This window comes from Ambystoma mexicanum, chromosome 3p (assembly GCF_040938575.1).
Source record: "Ambystoma mexicanum isolate Mex_15411 chromosome 3p, UKY_AmexF1_1, whole genome shotgun sequence".
NCBI lineage: Eukaryota > Metazoa > Chordata > Amphibia > Caudata > Ambystomatidae > Ambystoma > Ambystoma mexicanum.
The window spans coordinates 322,593,503-322,609,848 of record NC_090925.1 but is presented as its reverse complement, the minus strand read 5'-3'; the positions used below and the strand labels follow the sequence as shown (position 1 = coordinate 322,609,848).

General features: G+C 49.4%; 1 protein-coding gene across 6 annotated transcripts in view; it reads left to right on the top strand.

Annotated features, from left to right (window-relative positions):
* Nucleotides 1–16,346, top strand: part of RTEL1 (regulator of telomere elongation helicase 1) — a 1,752,068-nt gene that overhangs the window by 1,709,528 nt on the left and 26,194 nt on the right. For 4 of the 6 annotated variants that reach the window (XM_069650890.1, XM_069650893.1, XM_069650896.1 and 1 more), the window contains one exon: nt 10,294–10,397. The exons of 1 other annotated variant lie outside the window; for it this stretch is intronic. In XM_069650890.1, the coding sequence (XP_069506991.1) occupies nt 10,294–10,397 (104 nt within the window). The remainder of the gene's footprint in view (nt 1–10,293; nt 10,398–16,346) is intronic. One more of the 6 variants, XM_069650892.1, reaches the window with a different exon arrangement.

The following is a 16,346-nucleotide window of genomic DNA, read 5'->3' as shown; positions in this document are numbered from 1 at the left end:
AGGGGACATTGGGTAAACATTATGATTGTACATCTTATCACTGTACTGTATCACTCATGCACAACACACTCTTCTCCTATAGATCCCACCCCTGAACAAGAGCCCAAAACAAATGGCAGAGGCAAGATAGAACACTTAGCTTTGAGTGGTGGTGAGGCGGAGTGTCCCTGGTGTCTCCTGCGGAGTCCCAGCCAGATCACCTTGCAGTAAGAAAACACTGCAATTAGTACAGCTGCTATATGTGACTGTCGCACGTGGCTTCACGTGCACCGACTTTGCATGGGTTAATGTTTTTTGTTAGTTCGCCGTACATGGCTACTTCACGTGCTATTCATGCGTGGGTTCACAGGGGCTGCAGGTGGCTTATGAGCATTCAGTTTCAGCCGCACGTGGCTTGACTGCATGTAGCAGTCGCTTTCACGACTGTAAGTCTTTTATAAATGCACGTAGCAGGGTGCGCTGGTAGGAGGTGCTGACGCATAGGCGCTGTTATACATGCACTGGGGAATGTGCTGGGATTAATGGGTCAGTGCACGGCATTCCGGGCCTTTCGCTCGCTTGGTGCGGCATGCAGCAGCTACCAGCACTTATCTCAGTGGGAGGCAGGGGCCAGGACTTGGGTGTGGCTAGGCCCCCTACACAACCCTGTGCTATCTGTGATAGCTGACGCGCTTGCAGGACTTACCTGAGGCGTGCGAGGGGCTGGGATCTCGATCCGGTGGGGTGTGGCCCCTCACCTATGGTTCTGGTGCAAGAGCTCCTGATGACGCATCTTGCTGGCGTAAAGTCTCGAGCACAAGCCCTGTGCTCCCTGTTGCGTGCATGCGGGACGCTGAGCCACTCCCAACGTGGCCTGCATTCTGTAGTTTTTAGCCCAGGAACTCCTGGGAAATGCAGTTCTGTGGGCGTGTTGCCTGCAAAGGAGTATTTGTAATGGCCTGATGGGTTTCCTATTTTGGTATGCTTGCTTGTTTGTCCTTTTACTCTGCTCTCAGTATGGTGAACGCTCAAGGTGGCATGGCCCTGTCCTTTTGACCTCCCTTCTGCTTGACTAAGGCACCCTCCCTGGCTCCAGCCCTGCCGTTACTGGTCTCAGTACCAACTGTGGACCGAACCTAGTCAAGAAGCAGAGTGTCGCTCCTTCTGACCCGCTATTCCCATCTTCTCATGCCTCTCCAGAGTTTAATTGTCCAGGTGGCCATGGCAAACCTGAATACAATGTCTTTCCCTCTTTGCTCCCGGACCAGAAGAGCAAGAGACTGGATGCCTGGGGAAAGGTGGTTTTCGGTTCAGGCTGCCTGGGCCTGAGATCCATCAATACCTCCTGTGCCTTAGCCAAATATTCCTTTGGTCTGTGATTTTGGCGGCGTCACAGGACATTCCTACAGGCTTAGAGACCATGTTAAAGGATGGCAAGGAGGCTTCACATCAGATCCTTTAATCAGGCCTAGACACTGCTGATTGTTCTTCGTGCCGAAAAAAGAAGGGGACTTAAGAACCTGTATTGACTACCGCGCATTGAACCAGATCACTGTAAAAAACCGTTACCCCTTGCCACTTATCCCTGAAATGCTGGACCAGGTCAAAGATGCCCAGATTTACACTAAATTGGATCTTCGGGGAGCATACCACCTGGTCCGGGTCAGAAGGGGAGACGAATGGAAAACTGCTTTCCGGACCAAATATGGTTTATTCGAATATCAAGTCATGCCCTTCGGGTTATGCAACGCTCCGGCAGCATTCCAATATTTCATGAATGACGTTTTGAGAGAGTTAATTGATGTCTGCGCCCTAGTATACATAGATGATATTATAGTGTACTCAACTTCAAAACAGGATCATATCAAGCACGTGCGCTCAGTCCTCACCCAGCTCCGTGAACATTGTTTATTTGCAAAGCTCAAAGTGCTTTTTTCACGTAACCGAAGTAGAGTTTCTAGGCTTTATCCTGACTCCCGGAGGCATCAGAATGAACCTGCATAAAGTTGACGCCGTTCTGAAGTGGCCATCACCAACGTCAGTAAAAGGAGTACAAAGTATGTTGGGCTTTGGGAACTTCTATCGCCGGTTTATACCTGACTTCTCCCAAGTTGTACACCCGATCACTGTATTGCTAAGAAAAAACAACAACAAATGTGCCTGGACCGAAGAAGCAGAAAAAGCTTTTCAGGAACTTAAGAAAAGGTTCACCTCTGCACCAATCCTGCGACATCCTCGTCCAGTACTTCCTTATATCGTGGAAACAGACGCTTCCAGTATAGCAATGGAAGCTGTCCTCTCACAAAGAGATCCTGAAACCTGCGAGTTACATCCAGTGGCCTTCTGGTCGAAGAAATTCTCACCCATAGAATTAAATGATGCCATTACAGACAAAGAACTCTTGGCAATCAAATCTGCCTTTAAAGCCTGGCGGCACTACCTTCTGGGGGCCAGACACACCATTACAGTTATCACGGACCACCAAAACCTGCAATATCTGAAAACAGCTAAAGCCCAGTCTTCACACCAATTGCAGTGGGCCCTGTTCTTCGCCGAATATGATTGTCATTACATTTCGACCAGGGGTCAAGAATGGAAAAGCTGACGCACTCTCTCATACCGGCACTGATGACATAGTTTATGCAACCCCAGACCCAGTCCCCATCATACCCGAAGACAAACTCTTGGGCCTCACTACTGCCTTAACCCAAATGGAACTAAGAAAAGAGATTCAACAAACCATGAATCTGGATACCCTCCGTGCATGTCAAGCGCAGGGGGAACAATATTCCATCAAAGATCATTTACCCTTTTTTAAGGGTCGTCTGTACATGCCCACCAAGGACCAACAAATCATTTCAGGCTATCGCGATTCTCTGATCGTAGGGCACCCTGGAATCACCAAGACTTTACACCAGGTAGGCCACCAGAAGTTCTGTTTTAGCTTGGCTAAAGACGTCATCCAATACATTCAGTTGTGTGGAGTCTGCGCACAAAATAAGTCGCAAAAACAAAAACCATCTGGCCTTCTGAAACCTTTGGACATTCCTCCTGCACCATGGCGCACTCTTTCCCTCGACTTCATCACGGATCTACCTTCCAGTCAAGAGTTTAACAACTTTCTTGTAGTCGTAGACCTATTCTCAAAGATGGCACACTTTATTCCGCTCAAAGGCCTCCCTGACGCATCCACTCTAGCAAAGGTATTTCTGGACGGTATTGTTAAACTACATGGCTTCCCATCAGTCCTGATCTCCGATCGAGGTAGCCAGTTCGTCTCCAACATCTGGAGAAAGTGTTGTGCAATGGTGCAAATTGACATCCGGCTATCTACTAGCCATCATCCCCAAACGAACGGTCAGACCGAGAGGACCAACCAGACCCTTGAGCAATACCTACGATGCATGTTGCATCACGAACTAAGAGACTGGAAGGACTTACTATGGATAGCCGAGTATGCATGTAACAACTCTTTGCATTCCAGTACCGGACAAACACCCTTTTACACCCTATATGGTAGAAACCCACGTACCTCAGAACTGGATCTCCCAACCAGCTTGGAAATGCCAGCAGTAAAAACCCTTCACACCAACATCACTCAGGCTTTCAAAAAGGCCAAAAACATCTCATTCGCGCCAAAGACAAGCAAAAACAATTTGCCGATCAACACAGGAAAAAGGCTCCAGACAATCAAGTAGGGGACAAGGTTTGGCTGGCCGCCAGGTTTATACCCATCAAAGGATCCCGGACCTTTCATCCCAGGTACTTAGGGCCCTACACCATCAAGGCGATTATTAATCCAACGGCCGTCAAATTAGATTTACCATCCAATCTACAAATCCACCCGGTATTTCATGTGTCCCTTTTAAAACCAATGCAACCCGGTTCACGGATTGGGATACCACCGAAACCCATACTTATTGACGGGGAACCACAATTTTAAGTTAAAGGCATCCTGGATTCTAAGTACTCAAGGGGGAAGCTATATTATCTAATTGATTGGAAAGGATTTGGACCCCAAGATAGGTCCTGGGAACCTTGTGAAAACGTTCATGCTCCACGTCTGATCAAACACCATCATCGAAACTTCCCAACTAAACCTGGCCGGACAGAAGGAACACCTTGAGAGGGGCCTTGGGGGGGGGAGTGCTGTCACGACCCACATCCAGAAAACCCCCTGGCATGCCCATGGGCCAGGAAGGGTCTTGACTTGGTTCTTCGATAAACTCAGGCATCCTTGGCCGAGGCCTTCTTGGGGCCAGTCCTGGCACCTTCGGCGCCAGGCTCATACTTGACATGGGACTTGTGTTGGGAACTACTTTATTTCAGTGCCAGTCAACATGGAGGCATCCACATAGCTTGGCTCCTTGGAACCAAGCTATGCGGTATATTATTTTTGGGTGTGGTACCATAGGAACTACTTTACCTGGACTACTTTCTTGAAGCTATTTAAACCACACCCGACTGGGATAACACGCTTCGCGTTACTTTGCAATTCTGCAACGTGACGCTCACCGTGTTCAGCTGCACCCGCGAACCTCGGAAGAACAGCATCTGCAAAGAAGGAAAAGGACATCGTTAGCAGTAGCAGCTTACCTGTAATTTCATTGTTAGAAGCCCACAGCTCTCGCGATCAGCATCCCTGAACCAGCGCTCCTCCTGGACCGACGGATCTGCAAAAAGGGAAGAGACACAAGGCATTAGACATTTTACAATTTAACGAACGGTGCTGAAAAGCTTACCTCGCAAACCGCTCCTCGACCAGCATCGCCTCAGGAATTTCATGCACCGGGTGAACACCGTGACCTATGGGGAAAGAAAAGACAACAAGTTAGCAAAGGCAAGGCATCATAGCGCTGCGCATAGCGCCTACTCACCGCATCAAGGTGCTCTAAATACGCCATCACTTACCGGCGTGACCCAATTCAGTCAAAGCAAAAAATTGGACTTCGCGCACCTAAGGAAGAGAAAGAGACATTAGTTAAGCCAAGAAAGGCATGCAAGAACAACAATATACCACAGCAATAAGACCTACCTGAAAGACTCAAAGCGGGCCGGCTTCAGTGAAGTAACTAGATTGCAATCGCCCACCAAGCACAACACGCCCCTGCATAGAAGGCAGGACGGAGAACACACCTGCATTAAAAACAAGGCAGAATTCCCCCGCTGGTCACACCTGGGAACCGCAGAGAAGAATACCAGAGTCCCAACTGCTGGGTGGCGTCCCCGTGGAACCAGGTGAGCATAACAGAGACCTGTTGTGAGAAATAAGGTACTTTGAACTTTTGAATCCTTAAAAGCCTGTTGAGCTTTGAGATCCTGAGTGCTTTGAACTTTGGGAAGGGAGCTACCGAAGAACTCCAGTGCCTTCTTGATTTTATTTTGAACACTACTGAGTTTATCCAGTTCCCCTACACGTTGTTATCATATAGAAGTGAGGGCAAGTATAGGATTTGACACAGACAACATTGTTTTTTGGACTAAGAGACTTCGATTTCCCTTAGCTTACTTTCTTTTAGGGAACATGTCCTCCTTAGAGCTAGGGCAATTTAGGCATTACACCATCTTGACCAGCAAAATAAAGGTTTTGAAATTGTATCACTTGTGTTTGTCATCTGTTGATACCATGCCTTTCTCACAGATGTTGTGGCCTCCTGTATTCTTGTTGTGCCAGAGGCCTGAATATGCGTGAGGTACTACAGTGGGTTTTCTGTTCTCACTGGTCCCAGTTTCAGGAACACATCTCAGATCTTCGTGGGTCTCAGTGAAAGTGTCCAGAGACCTCTACTGGTGGTTCAAGAGAGAAAACCTACTGGAAGGCATTTTGTTTTGACAACCACAGCCCCAACTGCCACTAGTCACAGACGTGCCCCTGAAAGGTTGGAGCAGTCACCTTCAAGACCTGACAGTGAGCAACCTGTGGTCTCTATCGTTATGCAGAGATTACATCAATTTCCTTGAGCATTGTTTGGTCAGGCTGGCCTTGGTTGTCGTCTTCTTGTGGTACAGGGCAAGTGCATATTGGTCTGAACGGTTGCCATGCACTACCTCAACAAACGAGGTGGTCTTGGCTCCTTGACTCTATCCATTGGTGCTGGGCACTGGAAAACAACATGTCTCTGACGGTGGCTCATCTAACGGGAAGGGAAGAAAGTCATTGCGGATGACTTGAGCAGACAGATTTCAGCCTCCCATGAGCGGGAGCTCTGTCATGAAGTTATGCTTGAGGTGTCCTCCTACTGGGCGGACTCCTCAGTTGGACCTCTTCACTTCGTGTGAACAGGAAGTGCAGGTGGTTCTGCTCACCGGAATTTCCACGACTGGGAGCACTTTGGGGATGCACTGACGGAAGAGTGGGGTTCTGACCTACTCTGCGTTCTCTCCAATCCCTGTCATGCCGCTGGCTCAATTGCTCCGGCCCCGAGAAGATGGTACTTGGAATTGCTGGACATATCCATGTGCCCTCCCTTGCGCCTTACACAGTGAGCTGATGTCCTATCCCATTCGTAAGGACAGATCCTCCATCCGTAGTTCACAAGCCCGAAACGTTCATGCATGGCTGTTGAAAGTTTGAGGTATAAGGAGTTGGACTTACTAGCGGACATCTTTGACCTGCACCCCTCTGCTAGGATACATGTCTGTAGGTGATGTAAGTTTTAACTTGGTCCCAGGAGAGAGATCTGGACCCTTTTACATTATACCTGTTTCACATTCTTTGTGCTAGAAATATTTGCTGTCTTTAGCCCAGCTGGCTTGCTGATCAGCACTGTGAAATCACATCTTGCTGCTGTTTGGATTTTCAAGAGAATCCCAGAGCAGGGCTCGATTTTCACAATCGCCAGGGTCATGGCAATTTTTGCAGGGATTGTGTAATCGGTTTCCCATACGCTAGTTTGTTGTTCCAGCTTGGGACTTGAGTGAGTATTAATATTTCTCATGGCTGCTCTGTTTGAGCCCCTGCGTTCTTGTTCCTTCATATTACTCACACACAAGATGATTTTGCCTGTGGCCATTACTTCCACTAGACTGGTGACTGAGCTCCAGGCATTGGCAGCTAAACCTCCCTATTTGTTTTTCACCAAAGAGAAGGCGACACTCAGAGTAAGGCCATCCTTCCCTCCAAAGGTGGTCTCGGATTTGCATTTCTCTCAACAGATCATTCCTCCTGTCTTTTTACCCCTGCCTCAACCTTCCAAGGCAGAGGAACGATTCTATCAGCTGGACCCAATGCAGGCCCTCTAATAACGCTCTCGAATGAGGGAATCCAGGAAAGATGGCTCCATTTTTCTTAGTGCTGCTGTTGTCCATTCTGGTAGGGCTGTGACTAAACGGACCCTGTCACGGTCGATCATCCTCTGCATCTCAGAATGCTATGATCTGGCTGGTAAGGATGTGCCTGAATGTCTCCTGGCCCATTCCACTAGAGGCCAGGCCCTCACCTCCGCTCTGCAATGTGGAGTTCCTGTTCTGGCCATTTGCATGACAGGTACCTGGGCATCACTTAACTTGTTTGCAAAGCATTACTGCTTGGATTCTCAGTCGGGACTCATTTTGGTAGAGCGGTCCTTCAGAGTTTTCTGGTTTTGGTGGTGTTCTTGCTCTCCTCCCTCCACTAATCGTTGTACTTCTATGGGAGTGTATCAAAGATGAGGAACCCGTTGGAGGAAGGAATACATTAGAAGAACAAATGGCTTAACCTCTCTGCAATGTTCTTTCTTATGGATGTTCCTCCCACGTTTACCTCCTCACCCTCCCAAACTGCCCCACTTGGTGGAGAAGGAGTACACCTTTGTTCTGCTGTCCATCAGCATCAGACTGTTAGGGGAAAAGGGTGGAACGAATGTCACGGGGAGCAGCGCCTCAATAAATACTGGCGTCCTGTTCGGCGCGCATGCCTAGAGGTGTCAGATGGAGCTGGCGCTAAGCCATGCTATGCACCATCCTGGCTTCGGAAGAGCAGCTGCGCTGTGGATAGGATATCATAGATGCGGAATCGGTGGGAGGAACATTCATCAGATAGAACATTACAGAGCCGTAAGTAATTCGTTCTACTGACTCTAAATTTTCTAGCTGGTGCTGTGGGAAAGGTCCGCATCCAATGACTTCCCTGCATTGTTCTGTTCTTGTTTTCTGCTCTACATTTGCCAAGAGCCTTCAGACTAGCACTGTTAATGGGGTACGTGTTCACTATTTTGACCTTGACTCCCGAACAAGGCTCCCTGACCTTCCCCACTGTAATGCAGTTCTTTACAGGGTAATCCAACCAGTTTTCTTCCTGCTAGATTGTTGCTCTGATATAGAATGTGAACATTGTTCTGATGTTTTTGATGACAGCTCTTGCTCTCCTGCCTGCTCCACCTCAGTGATTTTTCTGCTTGCCATGGCAGTGAACTTGTGTGTCTTTTGCATTAAACCTTCTTACCTAGTATTCTCTATGGAAAAAGTGACTTTGAGATTGAGACAGACCTTTCTTCCAAGGGTCCTGTTGACTTTCAACTTTCAAAGAGGATCCATCTTCGGTCTTCTTCCCTCTGCCTCATCTTTCTAGTAACAAGGAACGTTTTCATCATCTGGGCCACCCAGAGGCCTCTCATTTACTTTGTCCCTTGGACAAGGAACATCAAGAAAGTGTACCAGCTCTCTGTCGCCTTTGTCCGTTCTTGGGATGCAAGGGCTTTTAGTAAACAGACCCTGTCCAGATAGATTCCTTTTCGGGTCAGGACGTCTACTTTTGTCGTATGGAGTTTACAAGTTTAGGTGATGGTTTCTCTACTCCCAGGTTCTGTACTTCTTTGTGAGTCCTAAAATGAGAAATTTGTTGGAGGATTTGAATCCATTAGAAGAAAAAAATACTTGACTTCACTAATGTCCTTCCTCTCACAGATTCCTCATTACCCTCTCTGTATACTCCTCATTTAAATGTTTGTACGTCTTGCAGTTCTTTGGATCCTCAGAAGCTGAGTGCAGGGAAAGCTGTGTGTAACTGAGGCCATGGGGCACAGCCAGCTCCATGTATACTACCTATGACCTAACATCTAGAGTCGAAAATGCCACAGATGCAACCGTGGAGCCACAGTGCACCCCCTGGTGGCTGAAAAATATTCTGTAGTCAGACTGACACTGGCAAATACATTTATAAGAAGAGCAATTAGTGTGAGGACCGATAAATCCATTATAAAGAACGTTGCCAAAGTTAAGTAATTTGCTCTTCTGATGTATTAGTCTTTCCTCCCACAGATTCCTCATTGACCGCCTAACCTACGCCTCATTAGGAGGCTTGCAATCTTTCAGTTCTGTCGTTGCTCAGCAGGTGTATAGGAAAGTAAATAGGCACTGAGGTAATTGGGCACAGGCAGCTTTATGTATACCTCTTATGACATCACATCTAGAATCACCAAAAATACAGAGTGGAGCTGAAAGGTGCCACGCTGTGGCTGAACACGTTTTCTAAGCCAGATGTATGCCTGCAGGATATTTCTAACGTGAGGAATCTGTGATTGAATGGACTAATCCATCCAAAAAGAACCTTACCAAAGAAAAGTAAATGATGTATTCATGCTCTTGTCTTGTCTGTTGAAAAGGTTTCTGCCACTGAAGATGTGAGGCAGGCTTTGTTTTAAGTGGGAGAGTATTCTTCCCTTGTTCGTGTGTTTGTTTGATCTATATCTGCAATGGTTGCACATGTTTTCTCTGTGATAGGAAACAGCCGCTGATCTCATTAAACTATAAACTAGCAATAAAGTTTGCTTTGAGTCTATTTTACACAGCAACAAATATGTGCAGCTGCACAAAGGTATGAATGACTGCTGTGGATTTCAGGGACAGAGGGCAGTGGAATTACCAGATCTTTCAGTTTGTCTTCCATAGCATCATAGGCTACTTGCCTGATTTCTCCTTGACATCTCTTGGGGTAGGTGGGAAGGGTGAACTGGGACTGAGCAGGTTTCTTAAGCACCCCTTAATTGGCCGACTGCGTTTTAGCCTGCACCCCTTGAGGGATGATATGCCATGAACAGACACTGCCATATAGCTGACCTCTTAAGGAACAGATATACATTCCAAAGCTACTTGTTAGTCCCTATAGATACCATAACTGATGAAGTGGATTCCAGAAGGGCCTTAGATCTTGGCACAACCAACCTCTCTATTAGTACTACTACTAACGGTATGAACATCTAACCAGCTTGGAGTTTTGTAAGGGGTATTGATGCACCTGGCAGTTAGATTCCTTGTTATGAACAGAGCATAAGATAGTAATTGCTGATTTTTCTTTTTCTGTCCTTGCCCCCAATCCATTCACAAAATGCTCTCTAGCAGGACTTTGCTGCATCCGTTGCTGGAACAGTGGTGTGGTTCCCTTTATGTGCAAGTCATGCAACTTCACTTGTTGCCAAGAATGTTGGAATCACCTCCTGAAGGTTTGCCTGTTCTTTTTATTCTTACTCTGGGTCGGGGCTGGAAGGGCGTTTCATTCAGACAGAGTGAATGGGGGAATTGGCAGTGGCGAACGTCTGTCATGCCCACCACGGGTCAGAACGCAGTGTAGTTTAATCACAGGGTAACAATCAGTGTTTAATGGATTGCTTTCCTCCCGCAGATTCCTCATTTGTTAGATATTCCCTCCAGCTCTGCTGCTTCACAACATTTTTGAGCCTACCCCTCATCCCTATCACCCATCACCCTTTCTGAGGGCACCTCCCGTCCCTCTCCCTCGGAAGAGCCATCTTCCTCCAGGCATGACTGGTCAGACCCAGACAGTGTGGTTACTAGTTGCCTCCAGGCCATCAACGTCTCCACTGCTTCATCTCCACCTCTATTTACTGCTTCGCCCCACACCATTGTTTCCGCGGCTGCCCATTTCCGGAGATCCTGCCACCAAGCTTCTACATTCAGTCTATTGCTCGCTTTCTAGCCCATAGCAATTCTGCGCTTAGCGAGTATGTAAACCAAGTCTTTGAGTTTGCTTACGTGTTTCATTCTACGAGGTCTAGGGAACCCCTTTACCATGCACGACCATAAAGATTCCACCTCCAAATGTATCTCTTTCTCCGCCAAGCGGTGGGCTACCTCCCTGCAGAATCTCTGTATTTCCGGGCATGCCCAGAACATATGCACCAGTCCCGCATTCTCCTCCACACATTTAGGACCTGTTTGTATTCCGGCATTGTTAAACTTTGCTATCTTCTGAGGAGTCATATACGCTCTATGGGTGACATATAACTGGATTTGTTGCAACCTCACATTCCTGGACACTTTTTTTGTGGTATCCCTGTACCCTCACCCATAGCCCATCATCTATAGGTTTTCCAGCTTCCTCTTCCCAATCTCGTCTCAACTGGATCACCTCCTTCACACCTTTGACATCAGCAGTTCATAAATTCGGGAGACCTCATGGCCTCCGTCTGACACATCATAAAATGTTTCAATGGCAGTGTCGGACTGACTCTCCAGCAGTATTTCTGACCAAGTGTCTTTTATCTTGCGCACCAACCTAGTATAAGTGATATACTGTCCCCGGTGTAAGCCAGTGTCTTCTACCAGCGTGTCAAACTCCACCGCCTTCCCATCTTGCCATACATGTCCCAATGTTGCTATACCAATCGGTTCCCTGTGCTTCCGGACTATCTTCCTCAATTGCTCATCCACTCTCTTCAATGCCACTAGCGGCATCTGCGGGGAACACAGGAACGGGTTCTCCATGATCCGGCAAGCCCTTTGCCATATCTTCCATCCCACGCATGCTGCCTTTCAACATATTTTTTATAGTTCAGGTTGCATAATCTCTCTGAGTACTCCCTGCAATCCTGTTGTAACTGTCGTATAGTTCCAGCCTCCTCTGGGGAGTGCCCACCCTTATGCATTATTGTCTCGAATTTCTTTTCTGCTTTGTGTAACTCATGTGCTATTCCACCTTGTAGGCCTTTGGATTTGGATATTAGATATTGCTGCCCCCCACTACCACAATAAATGCCTCCCGGTGTTATGTTCCTTTCTTCAAGTACTCCCTGAACACAGTTTCTTTCAAAGCTTCGGTCTTAAGTCTACATGTCAGGATCTTTGCTCTGGGTGGCGAGTACTGCCACGCTATAATCAATGGTAAGTGGTCTGAAAGGACTCTCGCTTTATATTCCGACTGCACTAGTTCCCCTGTCAACTCCGGTGCAGCGAATATGTAATCTAACCGTGTGTGAAGGTTTTGTGGGGCCGAGTAGTGGGAGTATTGCCTATGCTGTGGGTGGTGCATCCTCCATGCATCCACTAATCGAAAATCTCTCAGTAGGGTCTTTAGAGCCTTAGCTACCGGAGTGGACTTCTTCATCTTCTCATCTGATCTGTCAACCCTGGGATTTAGCGTGCAATTAAAGTCCACTCCCCATATAACTGCCCCCCAATATATGGGCTGATATTGCTGTATAGCGTTCTAAAATAGCCGGTAGCATCTTGGTTGGGGGCATACGTGTTGATAATGCTCAGCTCCCTATTTTCTACTAGTCCTCTTATTAGCACCATCCTCCCGTCTGGCTCTATAGTAGACTGTAACAGCTTGAAAGGGACATACAGTGCTATCTACGTGATTAACCCTCTGGCATACGGCAAGTATGTTGCTCCTATGGTGGTCCCTTTCCATTTCCTCCCCACTACCTCCTGTTTTTCTTTTGTCAGGTGAGTTTCCTGTAGTAAAGCAATACTATTCTCTGCCTCTTCAGATACATCATGACCTTATTCCTCTTCAAGTAATTATTAAGCCCCCTTACATTCCAGGTCACCATCTTGGGTTCTACGTGATTTAATCGCCCTATTTCTTAATCCCGAACACCCACACCCATTTTTAAAAATGTTTACCCCCCCAAAAAAATGATTTTTTAAAAAAAAAAAAAAACACGGCAAAAAACCTGCGATGAAAAGTGCGGCGATGAAATGACGGTATACCCTATCTTGAGGTCCCCCATCTCATCCATGCCCAGTTGCGCCCGTCTGCCCTTGTCTTCCGCTCCATGCGCAGTGATTTATAGGTGTAGGCTCGCACCCCAACAACTCCCAGATTTCCCTCCCTCCTCTTCCCTTTAACTCCCTCAACCCATACCCTCCCCCCCACCTGAGCTAGCTCAACTCCCTCCCAACCTCCCCCCCCCCAACCGCCATCCCCAATTGTCACCGAGCTCCATCCCTGGAACTCAGGCTAACCTGCATCTAGCTCTTCCAGTATCACTGGTACTCGGAGCTCAGCAGGAAGATACTATACTACTGGTATCTCAACTAATCAATCTATGGGGGGGTGATCGTGTGTCTCCTGGTGCTGCCGATCTAATGCAGCACCTGTGTCTCCCACATTAAGATAACATTTTACACTCAGTTTACGTCCCTTCTAGTCTCAGCATAACTTTCCCACTCAATCACGATATGCGGCATCCTATATTCAAGTCCCAGAGTCACATTTTTATACGACACCTCAGCTCCTGGAACTGCAGCTTCATTCGTCAGTTTTGCCCTCATCTGGTTGTCTGCTCCAGCCGGGCAGTTCTGTGTATCCAACCACTCTGCCGCATCCTCCGGAGTCTCAGAAAATAGGGCCCTGTTATTGTGAAACACCTTCGGTTTAGCTGGGTACATCAACCGGTATCTGTAGCCTGCCTTGCAGTCTTCTTTTGATCGCTCCATAGTTCAGTCGCCGTCTCTGCACCAGGAGTGTATAGTCCGGGTACGCCGTGATGGACGCAGACACTCTTTGTATTGTACCCCCTTTCCGGAAGTGTTCCAGGATTTTCTCCCTATCTCTGTAATTCAATTTCGAGGGGATTGGGTCCTTCGACGTATTCCAGATCTATGACAGGTAATGTCCACAGCTGTGCTGCTTCGGAAAATCTTTGGCGCCTGCGTCGATGACGTCGATGCGCCGTCCCCGAGGACCTCCTCCGACGGCCGACGTCACCCGATGTGATAAGTAGGACGCACGACGCCCATAGCCTCAGTTCCGTTTTTTCCGCGAACGTGTTCGCTTCGTGAATCTCGGTACGCCTCGACTCGTTGGAGTTTGCTGTTTTCTATTCTCGGTTCGTTGAACCTGTTCGGTTGTTGTGAAGACCTGCTCGTGGCGATGTCTTTCTCGTCTTCGACCCCGCGTCCGGGCTTCAAGAACTGCGGGGACTGTGGGTCCATAATGTCGGTCACGGACTTGCACGACGCCTGCCTCTGGTGCCTCGGGGAGGCCCACGATACGGACAACTGTGTCGACTGCCAGTCGCTCACGGCAAAGGCCTTGCGGGAACGCAAGAAGAAGCTGTCGGTAGGCCGGGTGTCTAAGCCCCGGAAGTCGAGGTCTGCAGGGCTTTCGACGGATGACTCGAGGGGCGACTCTCCGCGTCATCGTCGGAAGTCCGGTGGGTCTCCTTCTAGGAGTCGGTCTCGCCACTCCTCCGCCTCTTCGAGGCATTCCAGGAAGCGCCGGCATAGGTCGCCTTCCCCGTCCTCTTCCGAGGACTCCGCCCGTCGGCGGGTCGCTTATCCCTCCATGCAAGCGACACCGGAGGAATGGGCTTCCTTCGGGAAGCAGATGCTAGCGATTCTGGAATCGCAGAGCACCGGTCCGTCCGCGCCTCCGAGTGTGGTCAGTCGGCGCCGGTCGAGAGACACCGCTCGTACGCCTTCGGGCTCGAGTAGTCTGCATGGCTCGCGGGAGAGGTCCCGCTCGGACAAGGGTAGCCGTTCTCGCCATGCCCGTGCCAGGTCCCGGTCCTTGACGCGCTCGAGACCGTGTGATCCTGTGCCGTCTTCGAAGAAGACGTCGATGCCTGTGGTGCCGAGGTCGTTGACGATTTCTCTCGAGGCTCCGCCTCCGAGGGGGTCGTCGATGCCGTCCGCGCCTAAGTTGTCGAGGAACACGCTCGGAGCTCCGGCTTCAAGGACTGTGTCGACGCCGCCGATGCTGGCGGCGCTGCAGCAGCCGTCGACGCCGATTCGCTCGACGTCGACACCTTTTCTGTCGACGCCGGTGCCGACTCGTTCAGCACCCTCAACGCCTTTTCTGTCGACGCCGGCGCCGATTCGTTCGGCGCCCTCGACGCCTTTCGAGGCGGTGGTGTCGGAGGGGTTTGCCCCTAGAAAGGCTATGGCTAAGGTCCGGCACTGCTTTGGTCCACCGAGGTCTTCCTCTCCCCGCCTGGAGTACATTTCAGAGGGTGATGAAGGCTCTGATGGCGGCCTGGTTCCGGTTACGGTTCCAGATGACCTTATCTCGGGTCATAGCCAATTTGATGACCTGCGGTAGTCGCAGCTTGATGCCAGTAGACAGGACACCTCACCAGAGGTGGAATTTTGCAGGCCGGAGCCTGGCTCTCATGCCGATTCTTCATATCGACGCCTTATGTCTCGGGTTACCGAGTACTTGGGTTGGTCAGCTCCCCCAGGGGAATTCATTTAGGATGATCTCACGGACATCCTTGATCTCGGTCCACCCACTGACCCGGTTTTGCCTTTTCATATGGCTCTGCAGAGAAGGGTGGCGGCGGCTTGGACTGCTCCGGAGAGTCTCCCAGCAGTGGGCAAGTCTTTGTCGCGGAAATACCGTCCAGCCAGTAGCGACCCCTGCTACTTGTCTAGGCACCCCAAACCGGAGAGTTTGGTGGTGCAGGCGGCTACGGCCCCAGCACAGCAGGCGTTGTATCCTACCATCCCTCCGGTTAGGGACGACAAACGTTTTGACGGCTGGGCGAAGACAGTGTTTTCTTCTGGGGGTATGGCGCTTCAGGCGGCCAACTCCATATGTGCCTTGTCTCGTTTCACACACGCTCTGTGGAACTGTGTTGCATTAGCGGCTGATCATATCCCGAAGGGGACGAACGGGATGGTTTCCTTGCTATGGTTCAGGATGGCAAGGATGCTATGTGTGAGGCCGTTCAGTCGGGTTTGGACTTGGTGGATTGTGTCAGTCGGTCCATGGTGGCGAGCACCGTAATGCGCAGGTTTGCGTGGTTGCGGAAGTCTGGGTTCGCTCCTGATGTGCATTCCCGGCTCCTCAACATGCCTTTTGACGGTGAACACCTTTTTGGCAGCAAGGCTGACGAGAGCCTTGAGAGGTTGCAGACCTCCAAAGCTGCAGCGAAGTCGTTGGGCGTTGCAGTTCGCCAACCTCTGCCTTTTCGACCTAGGGGACAGCAATGGAGGGGAGGTTCCTTTCGCTATTACTCGTCCTTCAGTAAAGCGAGGGGAGCTAGCAGTCAAAGAGGCCATCGTAAGAGTGCCAGAGGTGGAAGCAAAGGTACTCAAGGTGCCAAGGCCGCTCGGGCAGTTGCCTCTTTGCCCTCAGGCAACGCCGCAGCCGCTACCACTCAGTCATGAGGCCAGGTCCCATGGTTCACCGGTTGGGGGAA